Below are 27,789 nucleotides of genomic sequence, written 5' to 3' on the forward strand. Positions count from 1 at the left end.
GGTATATAGTTAGTATGAAGGGAAGTGCGGCAGAATGGGAACAAGCAGGCCACCCATTAAAAACCTTCACAGGATGGGACCAGCCCAAGTACAATACAAGTTGTCAGCCCCCGTTCCTGGTTCTTACTGACACCTCAGGAATAGGAGAACCACTCGATCAGTTTGTTTCATTAGAAACCAGACTGGAGGTCAAACAATGGGGCGTAGTAAGGGCTCCCAGTATTTTAACATAACTGATAACGCTGATAATAGTCTCATAATATTCCAGAACCTTACAAATGGTAGCAACCTGACTGACGCATGGGCCCCTGAGGTAGTAACACGATACAGCTCATATAATGGGGCATACTTTGTCTGTGGCATAAGGCGTACCCCTGGCTACCACTGAAGTGGACCGGGTCTTGCTACCTGGCTTACGTGGTCCCATACCTACACCATCTGAGGTCTTTGACACAACACCCTCATTTGGCAAAAAGAGATATAAGTGAGACCGCCCGATTCTTTGCTATCATAGCATCCTCCTATGGTGTTGCCCGAGCAATAAACGAAATACAACTCCTGACCTCCCTACTCGAAGAGGTTGTCAATGAAACGGCTGAAGCGCTGGAAGGCATAAGTGGTAATACGCACAATAGTTTTACAAAACAGGATGGCCCTAGACTTTATCTTAGCCGAGAAGGGAGGCACATGTGCGATAATTGGAAGAGAGTGTTGCACTTACATCCCAGAAAGCTCGGAGACTATCCACGATTTAGCTAACCACATCCAAACAGAGACAGCAAAGGCTCGACAAACGCCGGATTCCTCCCTGTGGGGATGGGCGACCGGCTGGTTGGGATCAATAGGAACCACCCTGATGCAGGGATTTGTTACAATTGTTATTGTCATAATAGTGCTGTATCTCTTGGTTATGCTGGTAAAGTGCTGTTGTGCCAGAATGGGAGAAACGATAGTCCCAGCAGCTGCCGCGGAATATCAACAAGGGATCCAGCGCGGATCCCGTTACTCCAACATTGCTAACACTCACAAGAAAGGAATTTGGCTGTAGGACCACCACAGCCTGAGAACATGGGATTGCAGGATTGGCGAACCTCATACATGCTGAACATCAAGCAAAACACCAGAAGAGGTGGCGAGAAGAACGACATCAGCAGAAGGGTCCAGGGCATAAAGGTTCAGAGGGGTGGGAGCTTCCTCCGGTCCCCATGAACCACAGGAGGGACTGTTGGAGTAAATAGAGTTTGCTGGGAGATCGGACGGGTGGCAGCTTAGCAGCAGGGGGTGGAAAATCCCCAGTTGCACAACTAGGGACGAGGTCACACTCTAGCATAAACCATTTAACCGTATAATCATATACAGACGTCATGTAGACAGACAAAGGCAGTGGCAGTTATATGACTCATGGGTCAGGCGATTTCTTATCAATAATGAGATTTTCTGTACAATAATGAGATTTTCTATACTTGTTTATTCAATGTATAAATGATTGTGCTCCGCTCTGCTTAAACGAGAAGTCGGCTGCTGTGACTGCGGAGTCCACGGCGTCTCTCCCAGAGCGCTCTGTTTAATAAACTGTTTATGATTTGCAAAGCTCACTCCATATTCCGGTGAATAAGTTATTTCACTAACAGATGCATATTCCAAGTAGATAGAATGTATAATCATGTCATCCAGACCATCCACAGCTACCATTGAGAGTCTTCGTGTCATGTTTGCCACACATGGTCTGCCCGACATCGTTGTAAGCGACAACGGACCTTGCTTCACTAGTCTGGAGTTTCAAGCATTCATAAAACTCAATTGTATCAAACTTGTGAGATCAGCAACATTCAAACACGCATCTAATGGTCAAGCAGAGCATGCTGTCCAAACCATCAAGCAGAGTAGAAACGTGTAACTTTCACTGCAGACTCGCTTGTCATGCATATTGTTTAGTTACAGGACAAGACCCCACACGCTTACTGGGGTCCCCCCCTGCTGAATTACTGATGAAGAGAAGTCTCAAGACCAAGCTCTCTCCTGTCCACCCTGACTTGAACGATCATATTGAATACAGACGTCAAAGTCAGCAGTGGTATCATGATCGCGCTGCTGTGTCACGCGACATTTCTGTTAACAATCCTGTGTATGTACTAAATTATGGTCAAGGTCCCAAGTGGATCGCCGGTACTGTTACGGCCAAGGAGGATAACAGAGTCTTTATCGTCAAGCTCAAGAATGGGCAAACATGCAGGAAACATGTTGATCAAATAAAGCTGTGGCACACGGATGAACCGGAACAGTCTGAGGAAGACACAATCAGTGACCAACCAACCTACTCTCAGTCATCAGAGGACTCCGCCGTCATCAATGAATCTTGACTTTCAATCCCTGACATGGTCATTGCCACTCCCATCAGATCGGCTACCCAGTCATAACAGACTCAGAACGCTCGCCCAAGGCTGGAGTTGAACTGAGACGATGAACTCGGAAGCGGAAAGCCCCGGACCATCTCAATTTGTAAAAAGACTGTTACTAATATCTTAAAGGTGGATATTGTCATGTATGTATGCTTGGGGTTACTAGCCACCAGTTGGAGCCACTGTCGGAGGTCATTGGGCTATACGCACATGTGTGCGGTCCAGGTATAAAAGGCAAGCCATCATGTAATGTATTCACTTTGGGCCCTAATAAAGCAGAGCCAGGTTTATACCTGTATTAGTTTACAGTATTCAGTCTATCGAGTTATTACATACATAACAGGGATGAGCTTGCAGAAGGCCCTACATACCTAACGGGGTCTACGTGTATTGGCTGATGTTCCTTGACCTGTCAGAGGAGCAGTGCTTCTGGGGGTTCAGAATGTCATGTCAAGTAATCGTAGATCCCTGCAGCCTCCGAGAGGAAGGTGCCTTCAACACCTGCGGGCCATTAGACGCTGTAAAAGTTACCACCGCCCTCAATTTCTTTGTCTTCAGATCCTTCCAGACTGCGACGGGAGATAGAGGAGGTGTCATAGTTGGCTACACATAAATGCATCTGGCATGTGACCAACGGATGATTTTCCAGGACAAGCAGGCATATAAGTTTCCCCTATGATGACTGCAGCTAGACTGAGTGAGCATTTGGATTCACATCTCTGGCTGGCTTCAGACAGCTACATCGACTGCCCACACTTGACAATCCAAACACCCGCTAGGCCAGCCAGGAGCATTTGTGAACTGCAAAGGATTTCATTCCATCAATGTGCAGCTCGTGTGCAACCACAAAAATAATTTTATGCGGGTCTACATGAGATTTCCAGGGAGCTGCCATGATGTGGCAGTCCAACATCCCAAACATGTTTAAACCTGGTATGTACCTGGTTGAAGAATGGTTGCTTGGGGGAAATAGGATTCTCTCTTCTAAATTTGGCTGATGACACCTCTGATGAATCCCATCAATATGGTAACGAGATGTGTCATCGAGCAAGCCATCGGCATGCTGAAATTGCACTTCAGGTGCCTGAACATGTGTGGAGGCTCTCTGCAGCACTCACTATAAAGTCCTGACCCTGCAGTACAGACTTACACGAGGCACATGCTGAAGTCAAGGTCACTCTGGACCTGCACCTTTATTTCACAGCTCTCGAGTGCCTCACTTGCCTGAGACCTGCCTTTATATACCTGTGTGGAACAGGTATGCAGTGTCTCCTGCAAGTGCACCCCTGGTGGTAAAGTATGCTTGTGGTTACAGGTCATATCGAGTTACAGTCATGTATAGCATGGTAAGATACAGTTACATACAGTAGTGTAAGATACATGACATCACCCTCCCCCAAGGTCTTATTGTCTTTATAGATTCATTCTCTCAGGTGGTCTACGCTCTTGCGTGGAGTGTCTTAGTTGTGGTTCAGTTGTTTGCCTTGGTGCCTGTTTTTCTTTTGGTGTGATTGCTGGTATCTCGCCTGGGCTGTCTATTTCATTCAGTATGATTGCTGGTATCTCGCCTGGGCTGTCTGTTGAGACTGCCCTTTCCTCAGGTTGTTCCCCCTGTCTGTCTACCAGGTCTGGTGTGAGTTTTACATTGTAGTCTGCCTCTGGTTCTGCAGTGTCGTTGGTGAATCTACTTTTTACTTGGTCTACATGCCTCCGGCAGGTTTGGCCATTGTGCATTTGTACAGCCAGTAGCCTGTTTCCTTCCTTGCCTGTTACTGTCCCTGCAAGCCATTTGGGACCCCTGCCATAGTTTAGCACAAACGCTTTGTCCCCTATCTCATTCCACCTCCCCCTCCAATTTCAGTCATGGTACTCAGTTAGCTTCCGGCGCTTTGCCTCAACAATTTCATGCATGTCTGGGAGGATTAATGAGAGCCTAGTCTTTAAGGGCCGTTTCATCAATAGTTCCGCGGGGGGAACCCCAGTCAATGAATGCGGATGAGATCTCGATGCCAGCAGCAGTCGCGACAGGGAACTCTACAGCGTGGGACCTTGGATTTTTAGCATGCCTTGTTTAACGATTTGCACTGCTCGCTCTGCCTGGCCATTCGAGGCCGGCTTGAACGGTGCCGTCTTAAACGTGATTTATGCCATGGTCAACTATAAAATCTTGAAATTCTGCGCTGGTGAAGCACGGACCATTATCACTGACCAATATGTCAGGGATTCCGTGCGTTGCAAACATGGTTCTAAGGCTCTCCACAGTGGTGGAGGTGGTGCTCAAGTTTAAAATGGTGCACTCGATCCACTTTGAAAATGCATCGACGACTATGAGGAACATTTTGCCCATAGTCTACATGCACCCGTGACCACGGTTTGGTGGGCCAGGGCCAGGGGCTTAGGGGGGCCTCCCTGGGGCCATTACTGAGTTGGGCACAGATGGTGCACCGCCGGACGCAGAGCTCCAAGTCTGCGTCAATGCCAGGCCACCAGACGTGGGATCTGGCTATGGCCTTCATGAGAATGATCCCTGGGTGCTCGCGGTGGAGCTCCCAGACAAATGCCTCTCTGCCTCGCAAGGGCATAACTACTCGGCTGCCCCACATCAGGCAGTCTGCCTGTAGTGATAGTTAATGCATGTGCCTATGGAAAGGTTTGATCTCCTCGGGGCAGGCATCGCCAGCCTCTGCCCAGTCATCAGTTAAAACACATCTTTTGACTAAAGATAACGTGGGGTCGCTGGTCGTCCAGGCTCTGACTTGGCGAGCCGTCATGGGTGAACCTGTGGATTCAAAGGCATTGATTGCCATGACCATCTCACAGTCCTGTTCAGCGGACCCTTCCGTGGTCGCCAGGGGTAGCCTGCTAAGCGCGTCGGCACAGTTGTGTGTGCCTGGTCTGTGCCTTATTGTGTGGTCGTAAGACGCCAGCATGAGTGCCCACCGCTGAATGCGCGCCGAGGCGTTGGCATTTATTGCCTTGCACTCAGATAGCAGGGACGTGAGGGGTTTCTAACGCGAACTTGGCCCCGAAAAGGTATTGGTGCATCTTTTTGACACCGTACATGCACGCGAGCGCCTCCTTCTCAACCATACCGTACCCGCGCTCCGCCCGCGAAAGTGACCTGGAGGCATGAGCAATCGGTTGTAATTTACCCGCATTATTGACATGCTGTAAAACGCACCCGATCCCATACGCTGATGCATCACACGTAAGAACTAGTTTTTTACTTGGGTCAAAAAAGGCTAAAACACTGTTGGAACATAGAAGGTTGCGTGCCTTATTGAAGGCACGTTCTTGGGCGTCCCCCCAAAACCAATCGCACCCCTTTCTGAGTAGCATGTGGAGAGGCTCCAGCACCATGCTCAAGTTCTGCATAAAGTTCCCAAAGTAATTGAGTAGCCCGAGAAAGGCGCGCAGTTCCGAGACATTCCAGGGCCTGGGTGCCAGATGAATTGCTTCGGTTTTGGATTCTGTTGGGCGGATTCCATCAGCGGCAATCCTTCTGCCCAAAAATTCAACCTCGGGCGCAAGAAACAGACACTTGGATTTCTTAACTCTTCGGCCTACCCAAGCCAATCGACTTAGTACTTCCTCCAAATTGCGGAGATGGAAGTCGGTGTCCCTGCCCGTGATGTGTAAGTCATCTTGAAACACCACTGTCACCGGGATGGACTTGAGCAGACTCTCCATGTTGCGCTGGAATATAGCAGCTGCCGACCTGATGCCGAATGGGCATCGATTGTACATAAAAAGGCCTCAATGTGTGTTGATGGTGGTGAGTAGCTTAGACTCTTCGGTCAGTTCTTGCGTCATATACGCAGATGTGAGATCTAGTTTCGAGAAAGGTTTACCTCCAGCCAATGTGGCAAATAGGTCCTCCGCTCTGGGCAGCGGGTATTGGTCCTGTAGGGAGACTCTGTTTATGGTAGACTTGTCATCCCCACAGATTCATACGGATCCATCAGGCTTCATGACGGGGACGATGGGACTTGCCCAGTCGCTAAATTTCACGGGTGAGATAATGCCTTCCCGCAGAAGCCGGTCCAGTTCGTGTTCAATCTTTTCCCTCATCACATAAGGCACAGCTCTAGCCTTGTGATGGACCAGTCTGGCATCCTGTGGTGATGTAGATTTTAACTTTGGCCCCTTTGAAGGTGCCCACACCTGGCTGAAAGAGATGTTCAAAACGACTTAGAACTGTTGAGCAGGAGGTCCGTTACTCTGACGACATGGCGTGAACATCATCCCATTTCCAATTTAGTTTTGCAAGCTAGCTTCTCCCCAACATTGCTGGGAGATCTCCGGGGACAATCCACAGGGGCAGTCGGTTCACCGTCCCTTTGTGACTGAGAGCATGGCGCTGCCAAGGACTGGGACAATTTCTTTGGTATAGGTCCTTAGTTTGGCGTTGATCCTTGTGAGTTTTGGTCTGTTGCTTTTGTGCGGCCGCAGCTGTTCATATTGTTGGACACTCATGAGAGATTGACTAGCTCCCGTGTCCAGTTCCATGTTGACGGGTATCCCGTTGAGTAGAATCCTCATCATTATTGGAGGCGTCTTGTTGTAAGAACAGTGGACATTGATCGTGTTGACCCGCTGTACCTCGGTGTCCCGGGCACTGTCCCCACCATCTTCTGGTCCGCTTTCCGACCTTTCCGATTCATATACCATCCGAGCTGCTGTTTTTCTACACATGCGAGCCAGATGCCCCGTATAGTTGCAATTTCTGCAAACAGCATGCTGAAATCGACACCCCCTGGTTGAGTGCCTTCCCCCACATCTCCAGCACAGACTGCTTCCATTGTTTCCGAAGGATGAGCTGCGTCTGGCTGATCTCTCTTGAGCTTCTCTCAGTTTGTAGTTGATTGCTCGCATTGTGGGTTGATTGCTCGCATTGTTCTTCGTGTGATGGCCCTGGAAGTGAGAAGAAAAAGATATAATAATGAAAATTTGTAAATCTTGAAATGCACATGATTCACCTGATCAGCTTTGATGATGTGCTGAAGTCAACTGAGGGTGATTTTGTCATGTAGGACATCCAGGTCTGAGAGATTAATGCTGTCACCCTGCTCCAATGAACCACAAACCTCACCATCACTAATGATCAGGGCAACAGAGATGTAATTTATATTCAGAGTCTTTTGTTCTATTGGGTAAATTTCAACAACTGCTGGGGGTCCGCCACTGGTCTGCGCTTTCTTCCCCTGCAAGGATGGCACAACAGACCTATGAGTGGCTCTGTGGCATGGGTGCATTCCATGGATGCAAAGCATGCAGTGAGGCTGGCAATCCGGCAGATGCATTACAAGTGAGACTGGCATGTATTTGAGGAACATGTTGACAGTGCCATTTCAGGCCATGTGCTGAGGATTGGGGCAGCTAAATGAGTTGGTATCAGATTACAGATGATTGGAGTGACTGGCAGTAGCCAAGGAAGGAAGCAGGAAATGATGATGTGAGGGGAGTGAGGTTGAGAGGATGTGCATCTAAGCAATATGATAGGTGCTGATGAAAGTGAAGTGGCTGTGAGGAGTGCTATGAATGGAATATGATTGACAAGACAGAGTCAGAGGGGTTTCTCTGCATGATGTAGGTGCATATAAAGGTTTGCTGACATTTCCTGATCTGGTCAAGTCAGTGACCTATTACGGTACTGGATCCAAGACCTCACGGTCAAACGCCTGCTGCTCATCTCTTCTGGCACATTCACCCACGCTGTGGTTGCAGCAGGTTTTTTCTTCCCACTGCTGGGAAATAGCACCTCTCTCCTGGCCCTTACTGCACCCAGCAAAACATCCAGGGAAACATCTGTGAACCTAGAGGCCGGCCGGCTTCCCTCTCCTTGCAGCAATAATGCACTATTTTTTCTTCTCCGTTTCAGTGCTGCACTGGGTCTTTAAAGAGTCACCAAGAAATTGAATAATTAGGGCAGGCCCGCTCATGCGTAATGGAGCCGCAAAGCCTCTTAAAATAATCCAGGCTTACCCATCTTGCGATGTTTTGTGTTCGTCACATACTCGCACCCCCCTCCACCTCCCCTCCCAACCAGCTCCCCCCTCCCCCACACCCTCCATTCCTGTCTCTGGATATTGGGACCTTACTGTGTTGGCAACAAAGTTTATGTGTGATGTTTGAGAAAAGTAGCTGCTTTGTGGCATCCAGTGTCCTGGTATCAAGCCAATGATGTCTTCCAAGTGAGTTAAGTGTCAAATCGTAAATTTTTATCACTGTTGTATGATAGCCAAATTGACAGTTGGCTGTCACTTCAGCTCTTAATTAAGTTGTTTATAGATCACTAGGCCTAAAATTAGACATCACACTAAAACAACTATAGCCATAAGTTCTTCCCACTTTTACTCCTTGCATGTTATACCTACACAGGATAGATGGCAGAATGGTGCATGTTCAAGTGAGACCTGAGGATTAGGGAACTAACAAAATAATAAAACAACTGTAGAAGGATGTTGACTGTTAGATTTAAAACAATGACACATGAAACAATTTCAAATTAATTTACAGTTTTATGCAATTACTGTGGTGTCCCTGCACCTTACTACAAATTCACACAAGGCATGTATTGCAGACACAGTCACTCTGTGACCTTAACCTTTATTCCCAGGACCAAGGAGTGCTGACCCTGGGTGGGACCTCCCCTTTTATACCTGGAAACCCAGGTGAGGAGTGTCTCCCACAAGTTCACCCCCTGTGGTCAGGGTGTTCATTTCTAGGGTATAAGTACAGTGTACAGGAGTTGCATGAAGGTTACAGTTACATGAAGATTACCGTTGCATGATGGTTACATACATGACATCACCTCCCCCCTTACATCTTTTTGTGTCGAAGGTTAAATCTTTCAGGTGGTCGACGCTCTCTCGTGGAGCGCCGCAGTTGTGGCTCTGGTGGCTGAGCCTCGGCATGCGTCTCTGTCACCTGAGGTGATTCCGGCCTGTCCGGGCTGGCCGCAGGGACTGTGCATGCTGTGGACTGTCCTTGTTGCTCGTCCACTGGCAGTGGTGTGGGTGACATCTCATGCTCTTCTTCAGGTTCCTCCGTGTCTATGCTGAACCTTTTTTTTACTTGATCTAAGTGTTTGCGGCATATCTGCCCATTGTTTTGATTCAGTGGGCCGGATCACGTCTGCGGCAACCCTCCTGCCCAAAAACTCGACCTCTGGGGCCAAAAACACACACTTGGCCTTTTTCAGCCGCAAGCCTACCCGGTCCAGTCGGCGTAGCACCTCCTCCAGGTTGTGGAGGTGTTCCTCGGTGTCTCGACCCGTTATAAGGATGTCGTCTTGGAAAACGATTGTTCCAGGAATGGATTTGAGCAAGCTTTCCACGTTTCTCTGAAAGATGGCTGCCGCCGAACGAATGCCATATGGACACCTGTTGTAGATAAATAATCCCTTGTGCGTCGTGATGGTGGTCAGAAGCTTGGATTCTTCAGCCAGTTCCTGAGTCATGTAGGCCAAAGTGAGGTCCAGCTTCGTGAACAGCTTGCCACCTGCCAGCGTGGCAAAAAGGTCCTCCGCTCTCGGGAGCAGGTATTGGTCTTGCAGCGACACTCGGTTGATGGTGGCTTTGTAGTCGCTACAAATCCTGTCTGAACCATCTGCTTTAAGGACAGAAAAGATGGGACTTGCTCAGTCGCTGAATTCAACGGCCGAAATTATGCCCTCTCTGAGCAGCCTGTCCAATTCACTTTCAATTTTCTCACACATCACAAATGGCACCGCTCTGGCTTTGTGGTGCACTGGTCTGGCGTCCGGAGTGATGCGTATCACTACTTTAGTGCCCTTGAACGTTCCGACACCGGGTTGAAATAGTGACCCAAATTTTTGTAGGACCTGTGAGCATGAACTTCGCTCCACAGATGAAATGGTGTGCACGTCCCTCCATTTCCAATTCATCTCAGCTAGCCAACTCCTCCCCAAGGGCGCGGGACCATTTCCCGAGGCGATCCAGAGTGGCAGCCGGTTCTGTGATCCATTATGTGTTACCACCAAGTTTGCACTGCCCAGCACTGGGATGATCTCTTTGGTGTACGTCTGTACTTGCGTCTCAATGTGTTCCAGTTTGGGCCTGCTAGCTCTGTGTGGCCATAGTCTCTCAATTTGTTGGACGCTCATAAGTGACTGGCTAGCTCCCGTATCCAGCTCCATGTGGAGTCATTGATGCCATTCATCATCATGGGTGGTGTTTTAGTGTATGAGCTGTGGACAGCCACATGAACCCGCTGAACTTCAGCATCCATGGCTTTTCCCCAGGCATCATCCTGCATTGCAGACCCCTCGTCTGGTTCCTTTGTCTCGCAGATTAGCCTCGCTACAGCCTTTTTGCACATCCTGGCCAAGTGTCCACTGACGTTACAAATCCTACAGGTATATCGCTGAAACCTGCAGCTTTTCGCAGTATGTCTACCCCCGCACCTCCAGCATGAGCTGAGATTGTTGTTAACAAAGGGACTGTTACCAGGCATTACTCACTGATTGCCCATTTGATTGTTTCTAAGCACTCTGATGTTGGGTGTTAATGATCCCATCGTGGGATGCATTGTTCCTTGTGATGGCATGAATTGCCGATCCCCTTTCCATTGTCTCTGTTGCGGGCCCACCCTAGAGTCTGTTGCTGCCTGGGCGGTTTTGAAATGCCCTTGCCTGCCTGCAGGGTCCCGAGCCGCGATCACCATGTTAACTCCCTGGTCCGTCGCCACACTGGGACCAGGGCTGTGCATGTGAATTAGCTTGGTCTCCTCTTCCCCTGCCATGAAGGTCTGAGCAATCAACGCCACCCTGTCTAAAGTCAAGTCCCTGGTCTTTATGAACTTCCTGAAAATCCCGGCATGATTAATGCCCTCAATGAAGAAATCCCGTAACATCTCTCCCCTGCAGGCGTTTGTGAACTTACAGAGACTGGCCAAGCGCTGCAGATCCGCAATGAAGTCCGAGATGTTTTGTCCCTCCTGACGCCGGTGTGTGTAGAACCGGTGCCGGGCCATGTGTACGCTATTCGTCGGCTTGAGATGCTCACTGATCAGCTGGCTGAGCTCGTCAAAGGATTTGTCCGCTGGCTTTTGGGGTGCAAGCAGGTCTTTCATCAGTGCATACATCTGTGGTCCGCAGCTGGTCAGTAGATGCGTCCTCCGCTTATCAGCCGCTGTCGCTCCCAGCCAGTCCTTCGTGACAAAGCTCTGCTGGAGTCTTTCCACAAAGTCGTCCCAGTCCTCACCCACACAGTAACATTCCTCTGTGCTACTGGTGGCCATCCTCGTGGTTTGGTGATTCCCGTTTCTCGTCGCCAAATGTGGTGTCCCTGCACCTTACTACAAATTCACACGAGGCATGTATTGCAGACAGTCACTCTGTGACCTTAACCTTTATTCCCAGGACCAAGGAGTGCTGACCCTGGGTGGGACCTCCCCTTTTATACCTGGAAACCCAGGTGAGGAGTGTCTCCCACAAGTTCACCCCCTGTGGTCAGGATGTGTATTTCTAGGGTATAAGTACAGTGTACAGGAGTTGCATGAAGGTTACAGTTACATGAAGATTACCGTTGCATGATGGTTACATACATGACATCTACTAATACATTTTACTTAATAAAAAATTGTTCTTGAACGTGTTGTTACCTCCAAAATCCATGCCCATCTTTTCCAGAACTCCTTGTTTGAATCCCTCCAAGCAGGTTTCTGCCCTGCTACAGTGCTGAAATTGCTCTTACCAAAGTCGCAAATGACATTCTAATTGTCTGTGACAAACTTAATCTATCCTTTCTCATCCTTCTGGACCTGTCTGCAGCCTTTGACATGGTTGACCACAAAATTCTGCTCCATTGCCTCTCCACCGTTGTCCAGTTGGATGCGACTGTACTCGCCTGGTTTCATTCTTATCTTTCCAGCCATAACGAATAAAGAGTCTGACCAGCTATTGTGAACTCAAAGTAAAGTGTGACCTTAGCCTTTCATTGCAGGTCTCCAGAGTGCCTCTCCAGTCTGTGAGGGCTCCTTAAGTACAGGTGCTCCCAAGGGATTGTGGGATCCCTTGGAACTCCAGGGGATGAGCCCTCTGGTGGTTAAACAAGGTATTTACAGGTTTACATATATAATAACAGTCCCCTCCCCCCCCCCACCCCCAAAAGTCAATAGTGTAACTATTTTCAAGGTGAGTCGAGCTGGGGCCTTCCTTTCCCTGGTTGATCGTCTCAGTGCAAATGCTGGTTTTGGTGAGTCGTTTGTTGGGCCCTCACTGGGCTGCTGTGCAGCTGGCCTTGCTGGGCTGCCTGGTGTGATGAGTCCTGCTGGGCTGCTGTGGGTGATGGTCAACCGCTGTGTCGGTTGTCACTGGTATGTGTGTTGGGGGGTCAAAAAAGGTCTAAAGTGGATTGCTCTGGATAGTCCGTGAATCTGAGTTTGGTTTGGTCCAAGTGTTTCTTGTAGATGAGTCCATTTGAAAGTTTGACCCGAAACACTCTACTCCCCTCTTTGGCTACGCCTGTGCCGGGAAGCCACTTGGGACCTTGTCCATAGTTCAACACAAGTACAGGATCATTAATCTCAATTTCGCGTGACACATTTGCGTTATCATGATATGTACTTTGTTGAAGCCGCCTGCTCTCTACCTGTTCGTGTAGATTAGGGTGGACTAACTAGAGCCTTGTCTTAAGTGCCCTTTTCATGAGCAATTCGGTGGGTGGAATCCCAGTGAGCGAGTGGGGTCTTGTGCGGTAACTAAGCAGGACTCGGGATAGGCGAGTCTGCAGTGAGCCTTCAGTTACCCTCTTCAAATTCTGCTTGATTGTTTGCACTGCTCTCTCTACCAGACCACTGGATGCTGGTTTGAACGGGGCAGATGTAACATGTTTGATCCCATTGCGGATCATGAACTCTTTGAACTCGGCACTGATAAAACACGGCCCGCTGTCACTCACAAGGAATCAGGCAGGCCGTGCATGGCAAACATGACCCGCAGGCTTTCAATGGTGGCAGCGCACGGGCTTGCCAACATTATCTCACTTTCAATCCATTTGGAGTACGCATCTACAAACACAAGGAACATTTTTCCCAAGAACGGGCCTGCATAGTTGACATGGACCCTAGACCACGGTTTGGAGGGTCAAGACCAGAAACTTAGTTGTGCCTCCCTGGGTGCATTGCTTAACTGTGAACATGTGTTACATTTGTGCATGCATCGATACCGGACCACCACACGTGGGATCTGGCTATCGCTTTCATCATTACAATGCCTGGGTGGGTATTGTGGAGATCACTAATGAAAGTGTCCCTGCCGTTTTTTGGTACCAATACCCGTTTACCCCACAAAAGACAGTCTGTATAGACATTTCATCTTTGCGCCGCTGCTACGACTTTATTTCTTCCTGCATTTCTAATAGGACACTGGACCAGCTCCCGTGAAGCACACAGTTTTTTACTAAGGACAGTAAGAGGTCCTGGCTCGTCCAGGTTCTAACCTGTCGGGTGGTAACAGGTGATTGCTCACTCTCGAATGCTTCAATTACCGTAACTAAAACTGCTGGCTGTGCCATTTCCACCCCAATGGTGGACAATGGCAGCCTACTGAGAGCATCGGCACAGTTTTCTGTGCCTGGCCTGTGGCGGATGGCATAGTTGTGTGCGGACAATGTGAGCACCCATCTCTGGAAGGGGGCCGATGCATTTGTATTTATCCCCTTACTTTCAAAAAAGTGGGCTATCAGTGGCTTATGGTCAGTTTCCAATTCAAATTTGAGCCCAAATAGATATTGATGCATTTTCTTTACCCCATAAACACACGTTAATGCTTCTTTTTCAATCATGCTGTAGGCCCTCTCAGTCTTAGACAGACTTCTGGATGCATAATCAACCGGTTGCAATTTCCCAGATTCATTAGCTTGTTTCAATACACACCTGACACGGCATCACATGCTAGTACCCAAACTCTTACATGGATCATGCAACACAAGCAATTGTTTGAGCATAACAGTTTTCTAACTTTTACAAAGGCATTTTCTTGGCTTTTACCCCATACCCATTCGTCTCCTTTACGCAGTAAAGCATGCAGTGGTTCTAACAGTGTGCCGAGACCCGGTAAGAAGTTACCAAAGTAGTTCAGCAGTCCTAGAAACGACCGCAGCTCCGTCACGTTCTGTGGCCTTGGTGCGTTCTCGATTGCCTCCGTCTTCGAATCGGTGGGCCTGATGCCGTCTGCCGCGATTCTTCTCCCAAGAAACTGCACTTCAGACGCAAGGAAAACAAACTTTGAGTGTTTTAACCTGAGCCCCACGCGATTAAGCCAACTAAGAACTTCCTCCAGGTTCTGCAGGTGCTCGACGGTGTCCCGACCTGTAACCAAGATGTTGTCCTGGAAGACGATGGTGCACGGGACTGACTTCAGTAAGCTTTCCATGTTTCTCTGGAATATCGCCGCAGCTGATCGAATCCCAAACGGGCATCTGTTGTAAATGAAGAGACCTTTGTGTGTGTTGATACAGGTGAGGCCCTTCGATGGTTCCTCCAGCTCCTGCGACATGTAGGCCGAGGTCAAGTCCAGCTTCATGAACGTCTTTCCACCCGCCAGCATCGCAAAAAGATCATCTGCCTGCAGGGAGAAACAATTGATAGTTACTTTGTAATCACGACAAATTCTGACGGTGCCATCTCCCTTGAGGACTAAAACAATAGGACTGGCCTACTCGTTGAATTCTATCGGCGAAATGATGCCCTTTCGTTGCAACTGGTCCAGCTCGATCTCCAACCTCTCTCTCATTATGTACGGTACTGCTCTCACCTTGTGATGGATGGGTCATGCCCCCAGAATTAGGTGGATCTGCACTTTTGCTCCTTGGAACTTCCCGATGCCTGGTTCGAACAGCGAGGTGAACTTGTTTAGGACCTGGGCACACGAAGTGTCATCGACGGGTGAGAGCGTTCGGACGACATCCCAGTTCCAGCGTATATTCCCCAGCCAGCTCCTGCCGAGCAGCATGGGGCCATTGCCCGGTACCGCTCCATCGTAGGAGACCTTTACAGTAGCACTTCGATTACAGGAATCAGTTCCTTTGTGTAAGTTTTCAGTTTAGTGCGAATTGGAGTCAGAACTGGCTTTGAGGCCTTGCTGCACCACAATTTATCGAAAGTCTTTTTGCTCATAATGGACTGGCTCATGCCTGTGTCCAGCTCCATTGACACCGGGAGTCCATTAAATTCAACCTTCAGCATTATCGGGGGACACTTTGTGGTAAATGTGGGCACCCTATATACCTCTGCCTCCTCGGTCTGAAGCTCTGGTTCATCGTGATCTGCCGTGGATTTGTCCTCCTCTGCAACATGGTGGTTTGCAGTATTAGCATGGTGTGCAGCTCGCCTGCACATACGTTGAAGATGTCCCATTGTTCCACAGCCCTTGCAAACATATCCTTTGAAGCGGCATGAATGGAAACGATGATCACCCCTGCAGCGCCAACAAGGTGCTAATGGCCTAGCATTCATCACCCTTGAGGGTAAACTCTGAGACATCTGCAGACTTGCAGCTGCAGGCATGTGAGGCCTGCCCTGTACGTTACGATTCGAAAACAACATTACTTTGTTCACAGTACTTGTAGCAGCACTTGTGTGCTGACAGATTTGCTTGGTATTGTCACTGGTGGCAATGAATGCCTGGGCTGTCGCTATAGCGTTACTCAAGGTGGGGTCTTTACGGTCAAAAGTTTGCGAAGTATTACCTCATGGCCAATGCCAATAACAAAGAAGTCCCTGAGCATGTACTCCAAATCTCCTTCAAATTCACAATGTCCTGCAAGGTGTCTTAACTCGGCGACATCGCTCGCCACTTTCTGGCCTTCAGATCTCTTGCATGTGTAGAACTGGTACCTCGCCATCAAAACGCTTCCCTTTGGGTTAAGATGCTCCCGGACCAGTGTGCACAAATCATCATACGATTTCTCTGTGGGTTTCACTGGAGCAAGCAGATTTTCCATACGTTGGTGCCCCGCAAACGGTGAGGAGAATCACCCTTCATTTGACAGTGTTCGCTTCTCCTTCCAGCTCGTTGGCCATGAAGTATTGGTCAAGTCGCTTCATGAAGGTTTCCCAATCATCTCTCTCCAAAAATTTCTCCAGGATGCCCACTGTTCTCTGCATCGTTGCGGTGGAGTTCATCATCTATATCGCCAGTTGTAGTGTATGAACAAAGAGTCTGACCAGATACTGTGAGCTCAAAGTAAAGTGTGACCTTAGTCTTTTATTGCAGGTCTCCAGAGTGTCTCTCCAGCCTGTGAGGCCTCCGTAAGTTGTGGGATCCCTTGGGACTCCAGGGGATGAGCCCTCTGGTGGATAAACAAGGTATTTACAGGTTTACATATATAACACAAATGACATCCTAATTGTCTGTGACAAACTTAATCTATCCCTTCTCATCCTTCTGGACCTGTCTGCAGCCTTTGACATGGTTGACCACAAAATTCTGCTCCATCACCTCTCCACCGTCATCCAATTGGATGCGACTGTACTCTCCTGGTTTCATTCCTATCTTTTCATCCGTAACCACAGAATCACTGCAATGGCTTCTCTTTCGATCCTGCACTGTCACCTCTGATGTTCCCGAAGGATATGTCATTGGCCAGCTCTTATTTCTTATCTACATGCTGCCCTTGGTGACATCAGCCGGCAATACAACGTGAGTTTTCACATGTACGCTGATGATACCCAGCTCTACCTCTCCTCCACCTCTCTTTCTCTCTCTCTCTCAACCCCTCCACCATCTCTATTCTATCAGACTGCTTGTCCGACATCCAGCACTTGATGAGTAGAAATTTCCTCCAATTAAATATCGGGAAGACTGAAGCCATTGTCTTCGGTTCATGCCACAAACTCAATTCCCTTTCCAATGATTCGATCTCATTCCCTGGCAACTGTCTAAGGCAGACCAAGTCTGTTTGCAACCTTGGTATCATATTTGATCACGAAATTGAGCTTCCTACCTCATATCTGTTCTGTCACTAAGACCGCCCATTTCCACCTTCGTAATGTCACCCAACTCCGCCCTTACCTCAACTTATCTGCTGCTGAAACCCTGCTCCAAGCCTTTATCAACTCTAGACTTGACTATTCCAATGCATTTCTGGCCGGCCTCCCTAGTTCTGCCCTCCATAAACTTGAGATCATCCAAAACTCTGCTGCCCATGTGCTAACTCACGTCAAGTCCCGCTCACCCATCTCCCCTGTGTTTGTTGACCTACATTGGCTCCCAATTAAGCAATGCTTCGATTTTAAAATCTCTCATGCTTGTTTTTAAATCCCTCTATGGCCTTGCCCCTCTGCCTCTGAAATCTCCTCCATCCCTATAATCCCCCTAGACCTCTATGCTCCGCCTATTCCAGCCTTTTGAACATCCCTCATTTTTAAATGCTCCACCATTGGCGGTTGTGCCTTCAGCTGCCATGGTCCTAAGCTCTGGAATTCCCTATCTAAATCTTTCCATCTCTCTTTCCTCATATAAGATGCTCCTTAAAACCTACTTCTTTGACCAAGCTTTTGGTCATCAGCCCTCACATCTTGTTATATAGCACGTTGTCAAATTCTGTTTTTTTTATGACACTCCTGTGAACCACTTTGGGATGTTTCACTACATTAAATGCGCTATATAAATATAAATTGTTGTTGTTATGCTTTCAAACCCAATTTAGAATGCTGCATATTAAGCACAGACCAAGACTTGGAGAATTAATGTCCTTATTACAATTAAATGGAGAAAATATAGTAAATACTGCAACTTCATGCCATTCATTGCTTTTCAATGGTGAGCAGGACAAAGACATGCTGTTTTCGCAAAGCCACTCGGACAGCAACTTTTAAATTTTTTAGTTTAACCCCTCGCCTGAAGTTGCTGCACCACTTGCGCATAAATAACGGCACGCACCATTAGCCTCACTTTTATTTTGACAGCAAAATCTGGCAATGTATCTTCTTTGCCGTAAATTGCTATATTTTGTATAAACTAATAATGGCAAGTAACATTAATTCACCATATTTATCCAGCAATTTCTAGGCCAAAATGTGCAAAAGCTTGTAAGAAAGATGCCATGTTCTACTGTATGATATTTTAGAAAAAATATACATCTCAGCAATTTTTCATTATAATTAATTTAATTGTAGTAAAATATTTTGATGCAAGATGTCATGCCATACTCCAGAAATATATGTTAGCAACAAAGGAATGAGTGGATTTATAAACAGCAAGGTATTTTTTGGCCAGTGGATTTCTAAATTATAAATGCAGTGTTTGCTTACCAAGAAAGTGCCACCTGTTCAACACAAGCCTATTTTAGAGGTTCGGTGGAATGAAGATTCTAAAAACTGGTCTTGTTGTATGTCAGCTTTACATGTTCATCTTATATGGATACACAAGATGACGACTGATTAATGTCACAGAATTCCAAACCAAATTGCTGACGTTGCTTCTCTAATTATATCCTAATATTAGAATGCCAGTTAATGCAATAAGAAAATCTGCTCATCAGGGTTTTGTACACTAAATATAGGAACTGGACCTGCTGTGCCTACAAAAAAAAACGTATATATATGATGTCCAGAGAACACATAAAGCTGCTGGTGTCCAACCATCAGGGTAAGTTTCTCACTAACTTTCTTCATGTTATTTGGGGTATTGATATTTTTTCTCGGGGACGTAGGAGGAAGAGGACCTCATCAAGTTATGTAAAATATTAAATTATATAATAGAGGAAATCAACCCAGAAAATTATCTCAAAATAAGTAAGGGCCAAAGGACATAAATGTAATTGATACATTTAAATCAGATCCAAAGAAGTAAAATTAACTTATCGATTATGTCTTTTCTTTTGCTAGAATTGCTGTGGAGGATTTTCTCTTATCTGGGACTGATAAAGGTAACGGATGTTAAGACAAGCAAGTGTAAACTACATTTCTTAAATAGAAAACGAATCCAAAAAGTCTAATAGCTTTGTTTGAAATTGAATTTGATCGTACATGTTCAATTACACTCAGTTAATTCATTAATTAGACGTTAATGACTCTCCAATGGTTGTTATTCAATACCGCATTCCAAGCAGCTGGGTCAGCATCGATAAACACAGCATCATGCAGCAGTTCAATACCATATAAATACGCCACACACATTCTATGTAACAGTGACAAGGCGATCATCATTTCCTACTATTATGAAACACTTATTCAGAAGTATTTAGTGTAACTGAAACGTAATGTGCCTTATGATTTATATTCCATTGAGCGATGTTTAAATCACATTGGTATTCTAAACATGCCAGGCAAATGAAAATTATTTTAAAGATATGATAACATGGGATTTTCTAGTCTCATTTGCAACACTATTAAATTACACAAGAACATTTAAAGCTACATTCCGCCTTGTGGCAATAATCCGAGAGCGGCAGACCAAAGATGCATCTTTGTTAGCTTTTTAAAAAGACTACCAAGGAAATACCAATAATATGCTTTAGATGAGAAACAGCTAACCGGAATATGAAGCTAACATAGTTCATCAAGTCTATCTAAACTGTCTTAGTCTTGAATGTATAAACTATATTTTGCAATCGGATGTCAATCAAATTCATAATAGACTGATGAACAAGGTCAGAGAATGCAGAGTCAGGGGACAAGTAGCAGACTGGATAGCAAGCTGGCTTCAAGACAGAAAGCAGAGAGTAGGAGTAAAAGGTAGCTTATTCACAGTGGCAGAAGGTGGGTAGTGGTGTTCCACAAGGATCAGTGCTGGGATCGCTGTTGCTCATAATTTATATTAACGATTTCAACATTGGAATCAAAAACACAATTTCTAAATTTGCGAATGACAACAAATTGGGGGCGATAGTCAATACTGAGGAGGACTGCGACAAATTACAGGAGGACGTTAAAAAAACAACAACTTGTATTTATATAGTGTCTTTAATGTAGTGAAATGTCTGAAGGTGCTTCACAGTATTATGAGACAAAGGATTTCACACCGAGCCACATGAGGAGAAATTAGGGCAGCTGAACAAAAGCTTGCTCAAAGAAGTAGATTTTAAGGAGTGTCTTGAAGGAGGAAAGAGAGGTTGAGAGGCGGAGAGGTTTAGGCAGGGAATTCCAGAGCTTAGAGCCTAGGCAACAGAAGGCACGGCCACCAAAGGTTGAGCGATTATATGCTCCTTAAGGCTGCTCAAGAGGGCAGATTAGAGGAGCGCAGACATCTCGGGGTGCGGGTGGTGGTGGGGCGGGGGGAGGTTGTGGGACTGGAGGAGATTACAGAGATAGGGAGGGGCAAGGCGATGGAGGGATTTGAAAATAAAGATGAGAATTTTGAAATCGACGTGTTGCTTAACCGGGAGCCAATGTAGGTCAATGAGCACAGGGGTAGCGGGACTTGGTGCGAGTTAGGATATGGGCAGTTGAGTTTTGGATCACCTCTAGTTTACGTAGGGTAGAATGTGGGAGGCCAGACAGGAGTGCATTGGAATAGTCAACTCTAGAGGTAACAAAGGCCTAATAAGAGCTTCAGCAGCAGATGAGCTGAGGCAAGGACAGAGACGGGCGATGTTACAGAGGTGGAAATAGGCGGTCTTAGTTATGCTGCAGATATGTGGTCGAAAGCTCCTTTCAGGGTCAAATATGACACCAAGGTTGGGAACAGTCTGGTTCAGTCTCAGACAGAAGTTGGGGAGAGGGATGGAGTCAGTGCTAGGGAATGGAGTTTGTGGCGGTGACTGAAAACAATGGCTTTGGTCTTCCCAATATTCAATTGGAGAAAATTTCTGCTCATCCAGAACTGGATGTGGGACAATCAGTCTGACAATTTAGTGACCAAGGAGGGGTCAAGATAAGTGGTAGTGAGATAGAGCTGGGTGTCATCAGCATACATATGGAAACTGAGGCTATGTTTTCAGATGATGTCGCCAATGTCATTTAGATGAGAATTAGGAGGGGGCCAAGGATAGATCCTTGGGGGACACCAGAGTTAACAATGCGGTGGTGGGAAGGGAAGCCATTGCATGTGATTCTCTGGCTATGATTAGATAGATAAGAGTGGATCCAGGCGAGTGCAGTCCCACCCAGCTGGACGATGGTGAAGAGGCATTGGAGAAGGATAGAGTGGTCAACCATGTCAAAGGCTACAGACATGTCAAGAAGGACGAGGAGGGATAGTTTGCCTTTGTCACAGTCACAAAGGTTGTCATTTGTGACTTTGATGAGAGCCGTTTCGGTACTGTGGCAGGTGTGGCAACCGGATTGGAGGGATTCAAACATGGAATTGCGGTAAAGATGGGCACAGATTTGGGAAGCGACAACACTTACAAGGATATTGGAGAGGAAAGAGAGCTTGGCGAAACTTGCAGAATGGGCATATAATTAGCAAATGAAGTTCAACACAGATAAATGTGGTTGGGCCGAATGGCCTGTTTCTGTGCCATATATGCTATGCAATCCTATGTAATTGAGAAATAAAATGATAGAAGTTAATAGACTTTTTTTCCAAAAAGCAATAGCGAATCAGATTCAAAACTTACGCTAATTAATAAAGGATACAATATTTAGTGGATCATTTAAATTCAAACCTGATAATAACATGTTATAATTGAATTTTACTTGATGAATTATTGCGACATGGAACAAAATCTAATAAACAAAGAAGTCATCATCACAATTCAAAATAAGTCAATCGGAATTAATTGACGTTTTTCTGAAAAGCATTAGCTAATTAAATTAAGTTCAAATATGAGCTATCTTGCTTTCTGATAAACACTGAAATATGTTGATTTTATTCGGGATCATTATTTATATAAACATGCATGTTTATTTCAGCAATAAACCGACGCCATGGGGGATGCAGAAATGGCAGTATTTGGAAATGCGGCGCAGTTTTTGCGTAAGACTGATAAGGAAAGATTGGAAGCTCAGAATCGACCATTCGATGCTAAAAGTTCCTGCTTTGTCCCCGACGATAAAGAATTGTACGTTAAAGGTGTCATCAAGAGCAAGGAGGGTGGCAAAGCCACGGTGGAGACCGAGGACAAGAGGGTCAGTTGAAAATTTAAAAAGAAATAAATCATTCTGAAAAGTCTTGTTGCTTTCATGAAAGCCACATTTTGTTAAATAACATGATAGGTCTGTTGATTATTTTTCAGACCGTAACTGTTAAAGATGATCTTGTCCTCCCAATGAACCCTCCAAAATTCGATAAAGTCGAGGACATGGTCATGATGACCCACCTGAATGAAGCCACTGTGTTGTATAACCTCAAAGAGCGTTACGCAGCCTGGATGATCTATGTAAGTACAATAGCTTCAGATTGCAAAATGATAACGACAATTGAATAATTAAAAGTTCTTAATTCCTTTCTCCGACTTTAGACCTACTCTGGGTTATTCTGTGTCACTGTAAACCCCTACAAGTGGTTGCCAGTGTACGATCCCATAGTTGTGACTGGCTACAGAGGCAAGAAACGTCAAGAGGCTCCTCCCCACATCTTCTCCATCTCTGACAATGCTTATCAGGCCATGTCAACCGGTAAGTATGTAGGTTTTGATTCTAGGTTTTTTTTGCTGTCCAGAACTGAGTTATTTTTGACTCTCGTTGAACCCAGAATCACGAACAAATTTATGCAACATTCTCTCTGTTGTCTGAACTGGGCGTTGATCTTGTGATTGTCTTATTTACAGATCGTGAAAACCAGTCCATCTTGATCACGTAAGTGTTGCTGGTTTAATATATCCCCCTGGATGTTATTTGTTTTCTGATAGAATTGTAATCCACTCGGACCACTCGGATGCTGGGATCCCTTGGGACTCCCTCTGGTGTCGGTATGATACTGGTTACATAGGGTTTTATACATAACATCACTCCCTCCCAAAGTCAATAGTACACTTAATTACAGGGTGAGATGATCTGGGGCTTTTTGCTCCCTTGTCGATCGTCTCGGCACAAATGCAGGTATAGGTGAGTTGGTTGGTTTATCGCTGGGCTGCTGAGCAGCTGTGCAGCTGGCCTTGATGGGCTGCTGGGGATGGTGAGTTCAGCTTTGTGGTCAACCGTGATGTCGGTTGCCACTTGTGTATGTATTGGAGGGTCGAAGTTAGTGTGTCCTCTTCAGATTGCTCGTGGCTGTCTGTGAATCGCAGGTTGGTTTGGTCCAAATGCTTTCTGCAAGTTAGTCCATTAGCAAGTTTGACCTGAAACACCCTATTCCCTTCTTTGGCTATGACAGTGCCAGCAAGCCTTTTGGGACCATGTCCATAGTTGAGTGCAAATACAGGGTCATTGACTTCACTATCACGTGACAAGTATGCGCGATCATGGTATATGCTTTGTTGATGCCGCCTGTCCTGGACGTGATCATGGAGATCAGGGTTGTCAAGAGAGAGCCTTGTTTAGAGCATCCTTTTCATGAGCACCTTGGCTGGGGGAACCCCGGTGAGCGAGTGGGGTCTGGTGTGGTAGCTGAGCAGGTGGGTCTGCAGAGAGCCTTCTGACACATGTTTCAAGCTTTGCTTGATGGTTTGGGCTGCCCATTCTGCCTGGTCATTGAATGCGGGCTTGAGTGGGGCAGATGTGACGTGCTTGATCCCATTGCGGGTCATGAATGCCTTGAATTCAGCACTGGTGAAGCACGGCCCATTGTCGCTGACAAGGACATCAGGCAGGCCGTGCATGGCGAACATGACTCATAGGCTTTCTATGGTGGCAGTGGACATGCTTACAAACATTATTACACACACAATCCACAACATAAGCATCCACAACAACCAAAAACATTTTGTCTGGTAATGGGCCAGCAAAGTCAACGTGGATCCTAGACCACAGTTTGGAGGGCCATGACCACAAACTTAGCGGTGCCGCCCTGCGTGCATTGCTCAGTTGAGGGCAAATGTTGCATTGGCGCATGCATGACTCCAAATCTGAGTTGATGCCGGGCCACCACACATGGGATCTGGCTATAGCTTTCATCATTACTATGCCTGGTGGGTACTGTGTAGGTCGTGTATGAACGTTTTCCTGCCTTTCTTAGGCAAAACCACGTGATTGCCCCACAAAAGACAGTCCGTCTGTATGGAATTTCATCTTTGCGCCGCTGGAACGGCTTGATTTCTTCATGCATTTCAGCTGGGACGCTGGACCAGCTCCCATGGAGAACACAGTTTTTTACAAGGGACAGTGAAGGATCCTGGCTGGTCCAGGTCCTGATCTGGTGGGCCATAACAGGTGACTTTTCATTTTCAAATGCATCCATCACTAAGAGCAAGTCTGCAGGCTGTGCCATTTCCACCTCAGTGGTGGGCAATGGTAGCCGACTGAGAGCATCTGTGCAGTTCTCTGTGCCTGGTTTGTGGCGGATTACATAGTTATATGCAGACAGCATAAGCACCCATCTTTGGATGCCGTCAGAGGCATTGGTATTAATCCCTTTGCTCTCTGAGAATAGCGATATGAGCGGCTTATGGTCAGTTTCCAACTCAAACTTAAGACCAAACAGATACTGGTGCATTTTTTTCACCCTGTAAACGCATGCCAGAGCTTCTTTTTCAATCATGCTGAAGGCCCTTTCGGGCCCTGGACAAACTCCTGGATGCATAGGCCACCTGTTGCAATGTTCCAGATTCGTTTGCTTGTTGTAACACACACCCGACCCCATATGATGATGCATTGCAAGCTAGCACTAAACATTTACATGGGTTATACAGAACAAGCAGTTTGTTGGAACATAACCGATTTCTGGCTTTCTCAAAAGCAGCCTCCTGTGATTTCCCCCTTACCCAGTCATCTCCCTTGTGTAGCCACATGTAGGGGTTCTAGCAAGGTGCTTAACCTGGGTAGGAAATTAACAAAATATTTGAGGAGTCTCAGGAACGACCGCAGCTCCATCACATTCTGTGGTCTCGGCAATTTCTTGATGGTCTCCGTCTTGACGTCGGTAGGTCTGATGCCGTCTGCCGCAATTCTCCTGCCTAAGAACTCGACCTCTGGTACCAGGAAAACACACTTCGTGCATTTCAACCTGAATACCATGCGATCTAGCCGATTTAGAACCTCTTCCAGGTTCTTCAAGTGTTTGATGGTGTCCCAACCTGTGATCAATATGTCGTCCTGGAAAACCACGGTGCGCAAAACTGACTTTAGCAGGCTCTCCATTTTCCTTTGAAAAATGGCCGCGGCCGATCGGATCCCAAACGGGCATCTATTGTAGATGAACAGACCTTTGTGCGTGTTGATGCAGGTGAGGCCTTTTGAAGATTCCACCAGCTCCTGCGTCATGTAGGCCGAGGTCAGGTCCAACTTGGTAAACATCTTCCCTTCTGCCAGGGTCGCAAATAGGTTGTCTGCCTTGGGTAGTGGGTACTGGTCGTGTAGCGAAAAACGGTTTATCGTTACTTTACAGTCCCCACAAATTCTGACCGTGCCATCGCCCTTGAGGACCAGAACAATCAGACTAGCCCACTCATTGAATTCCACCGATACGATGATGCTTTCTCGCTGCAGCCTGTCCCATTCGATTTCCACTTTCTCTCGCATCATGTATGGTACCGCACGTGCCTTGTGTTGGATGGGTCGTGTACCAGGAACCAAGTGGATCTGCACCTTCGCCCCCGAGAAACTTCCGATGCCTGGCTCAAACAACGATGGAAACTTGCCCAGAACCTGGGCACATGAGGCATCATCGACAGATGAGAGCGCTCGGATGTCGTTCCAGTTCCAGCGGATTTTTCCCAGCCAGCTTCTGCTGAACAGTGTGGGGCCATCTCCTGGTACAATCCATACTGGTAGTTCGTGCAATGCTCCATCATATTAAACTTTTACTGCTGCGCTGCCAATTACAGTGATCAGCACTTTAGTGTAAGTTCTCAGCTTGGTATGAATGGGCTAAGCTTGGGCCTGTGTACCTTGTTGCACCACAGCCTGTCGAAGGTCTTTTTGTTCATGATAGACTGACTCGCACCCGTGTCCAGTTCCGTGAATACTGGAATTTCATCCAATTCGACTTTTAACATGATCAGTGGACATTTCGTGGTGAAGGTGTGTACCCCGCACACTTCTGCCTCCTCAGTTAGAGTCTCTAGTTCAATCTGATCCACCATGGATCAATCTTCCTCTGCAGTGTGGTGGTTTGCAGGGTTTGCAGCTCGTCTGCACATTTGCTGGAGGTGTCCCATTGTTCCACAGCGTTTGCACACATAGTGTTTGAAGCAGCATTGATGGGCTCGATGATCACATCTGCAGTGCCAACAAGGTGTTAACTGCCTTGCATTAATGTTTGATGACGGACTCTGGGTCATCTGAGGTCGTGCAGCGGCAGGCGTGTATGTTCTGCCACATGCATTCCTGCCTGAAAATGACGTTACTTTGTGTACAGTACTTGCTGAAACCTCTTTATGCTGTGAAATTTGTTTGGTGTTATCGCTGGTGGACATAAATGCCTTGGCTATCATTATGGCTTTGCTCAGGTTCAGTGTTTCAACAGTAGATATGACCCTTACGGTTAAAGGGATCAAGGGGTATGGAGAGAAAGCGGGAAAGGTGTAATGAGGTGAATGATCAGCCATGATCATATTGAATGATGGTGCAGGCTTGAAGGGCCGAATTGCCTACTCCTGCACCTATTTTTTATGTTTCTATGTTTAACAGTCAATAGTTTGTGAAGGATAACCTTATGGCTAATGCCAAGCACAAAGAAGTCTCTTAGCATTTGCTCAAGGAATCCATCGAATTCGCAATGTCCTGCAAGGCGCCTTAGTTTGGCAACATAGCTCACCACTTCCTGGTCTTTAGACCGTTGACATATGTAAAATCGAGACCTTGCCATCAGAACACTACCCTTTGGATTTAGGTGCTCCCGGACCAGCGTACACAGTTCTTCATACGATTTGGTTGTTGGTTTCACCGGAGCTAGAAGATTCATGAAGCCATAGGTTGTTGCCCCACAGACTGTGAGGAGGATCGCCCTTCATTTGGCAGCATTCTCATCCCTGTCAGCTCATTGGCCATGAAGTATTGGTCAATTCGCTCCACGAAGGCCTCCCAATCGTCCCCTTCTGAGAATTTCTCCAGGATACCAATAGTTCTCTGCATTTTCGCATGATGGTTCGTTATCTCGTTGCCAGTTGTTATGTCTCAAATAAAGCAATGTAACTGAGTACTATAGACATGAGTAAGTGTGACCTGAGCACCTTTTATTCTAACTCCAGAGTGTTGGTACAGCATGGAAGGCCTGCTTATATAGCGCTCCCAAAGACGCTGGGATCCCCTGGGACTCGAACAGATAAACCCTCTGGTGGTGGTATAATACTGGTTACATAGGGTTGCATACATAACACACTCCATCATCAAAACTGCATACATATAACAACAACCCTGCCTCAGCTCATTTGTTGCT

The 27,789-nt window shown here is 46.8% G+C and overlaps 1 protein-coding gene across 1 annotated transcript in view; it reads left to right on the forward strand.

Moving 5' to 3' along the window:
- The first annotated feature begins 22,241 nt into the window (after positions 1-22,241).
- LOC139226205 (myosin-4-like) overlaps positions 22,242-27,789 on the forward strand; it is a 38,843-nt gene continuing 33,295 nt past the window's right edge. The window contains exons 1-4 of the mRNA XM_070856835.1: positions 22,242-22,442; positions 22,550-22,693; positions 22,775-22,931; positions 23,084-23,111. Coding sequence (XP_070712936.1) covers positions 22,242-22,442; positions 22,550-22,693; positions 22,775-22,931; positions 23,084-23,111 — 530 coding nt within the window. The remainder of the gene's footprint in view (positions 22,443-22,549; positions 22,694-22,774; positions 22,932-23,083; positions 23,112-27,789) is intronic.

This window comes from Pristiophorus japonicus, chromosome 16 (assembly GCF_044704955.1).
Source record: "Pristiophorus japonicus isolate sPriJap1 chromosome 16, sPriJap1.hap1, whole genome shotgun sequence".
NCBI lineage: Eukaryota > Metazoa > Chordata > Chondrichthyes > Pristiophoridae > Pristiophorus > Pristiophorus japonicus.